At 37.5% G+C, this 1,978-nt stretch overlaps 1 protein-coding gene across 1 annotated transcript; it reads right to left on the bottom strand.

Moving 5' to 3' along the window:
- Nucleotides 1–542: 542 nt before the first annotated feature.
- On the bottom strand, nt 543–1,638 carry LOC107485670 (ethylene-responsive transcription factor ERF038-like). Its single transcript, XM_016106202.3, has one exon. The coding sequence runs from the start codon at nt 1,541–1,543 to the stop codon at nt 863–865; it is 681 nt and encodes a 226-aa protein (XP_015961688.1). The 5' UTR covers nt 1,544–1,638; the 3' UTR covers nt 543–862.
- Between the last annotated feature and the right edge of the window lie 340 nt (nt 1,639–1,978).

Raw genomic sequence — 1,978 nt, 5'->3', positions numbered from 1 at the left:
GACACCATAATAATCACCTTTAATTTATTACAATTAGCTCTACCACTAATTGGCCTCTTGTACTTTTTCATAATGATATATCATCACCTTATGATATGCCTCTCCTTTCAGCTTTAAGTCAAAGATAAAAGCATAAAGCTGGTATATTTAATTAAAAAATAGTGCTATAATAATTTTATAACGACAAACATTAGTATTAGAACTTTAAAGAATTCTCACAACAAAACGTGGTCATCAACACTTTATTATTCTAAATAAGCCAGGAGAAACAACAACTGGGAATCCGTAAAAGGAAATACCCATTTGAGAATCTTATTCCACAAACTAACCTCATACATAATTAAATGGAATTCTGACCAATAATGTTTAAAATAAATAAAAAAAAAACACTTGTTTTTCAGTAATTTTGATATAATTTAAGACATGAGAATCTGGAGATTAAGAGATCCAAATGTAAAAGACGATGATGGACAACTCGATTACCGTATCAAACACAATTGATGAGTGCAATATTTTTATTAGGACTAATATTTACAAAATCCTTGCATGAAAACCCCACTATACGTTGTGGAATTAAGGAAACAGCCAAGTGAAGAGGCACATCAATCAATCTATAGTAACAAATTTTGACCATTTTGTGGGTGGAAATAAACTTTGCAATTGGCAATTGGCCGATGACGCATGACATGCCATGGACCAAATTAAAGTAGATACTATAGCTAGGGGCTTCAAGGTTCTAGGTAGTGGATAGAGTACCACCAAAAAAGTGAAAGGAACGAAAGGAAAAGAGGAAAAAGAAGCAGCACAATCAACAAAATGTAAAGGGAAACATAGGTTGTCCATACTAGGTAACTTAATAAGGCTACCATAAGAACGGTTCTTCAAGCCGGAAATCTGAGTCTAGATGTTCGGCTTCGGCTCCAGCTATGACCCAAGCCGAGAGGTAATGAAACTCATCAGAACTATGATTCAAGTCTGATGATAGATCAGGGAGATTCATGAACATGTCATCCTCACCCTTCGATAATGATGAAGTAGAACTTGATGATATTTGAGTTTGACTTGAAGAAGACTCGACTTGGCTTAGTTCGGACTCGGCTTCTAATTCTATGTCATGGCTTTCATGGTGATAATTCATGACGGCCGCTTTGGCTGCGGCTGCTTGAATGTCTTTAGGGCAATTGCTAGCCGGACGAGGCAATTCGGCTATTAGCTCAGGAAAATTGAGGTAAGTTGAGCTGCCCTTGATTGTTAGAGCCGCCACATCATGAGCTCGAGCCGCCATCTCTGCCGTGGGAAAAGTTCCAAGCCAAATCCTAGATTTCTTCCTAGGCTCCCGAATTTCGGATACCCACTTTCCCCATTGGCGCATTCGTACTCCTCTATAAGTTGGGTGCCTCCCATCATTGCTCCTCTTCAAAACTACCTTCTTCTTCTTCTTGGAGGAGGAGGAAGAGGAGGACGTGGAGGGTATAATGGGGAAAGAGAAGGACGTAGTTGGTTGTGTTTCGCTCTCTAAAGGGACAGTTTCTTCCATGTCCATTGGAGGAAATAATGGAAAGTGAGAAGAGAGATTGTTGTGTGTGTGTGTGTGTGATGGAATGAGTGAAGGGGAAATATATGTGGTGAGTAAGCGAGAGCTTTGAATTAAGTTGAGGTGGGTGGAGCTGTGAACTATACTTATAATTCTTTCACATATTAATTAAAGAAATGGGCCCGGCTGAAAAGAAACAAACAAATGCTTCTGTGTGCACTTTGCATTGTATTCCTTTTATCTCACTTTCTTTCTGCCGTCACGGTTTGGACATTTATAAACCAGATTAATCTTATGGATAATTTTAACGTGGTAATTTAGTAGCACAAATACTTCTTAAATTGTGTCATTTGAAAATTGAAACCAATGAGAAAAAATTGTGGTTGAAGTTGTATAAAAAACCAAACAAATAGTTGTTCTAAAAATGTATAAATATTTTATGAC

The sequence above is a fragment of the Arachis duranensis genome, chromosome 1, assembly GCF_000817695.3.
Source record: "Arachis duranensis cultivar V14167 chromosome 1, aradu.V14167.gnm2.J7QH, whole genome shotgun sequence".
Classification (NCBI taxonomy): Eukaryota; Viridiplantae; Streptophyta; class Magnoliopsida; order Fabales; family Fabaceae; genus Arachis; species Arachis duranensis.
This window is presented reverse-complemented; position numbering and strand designations above follow the sequence as displayed.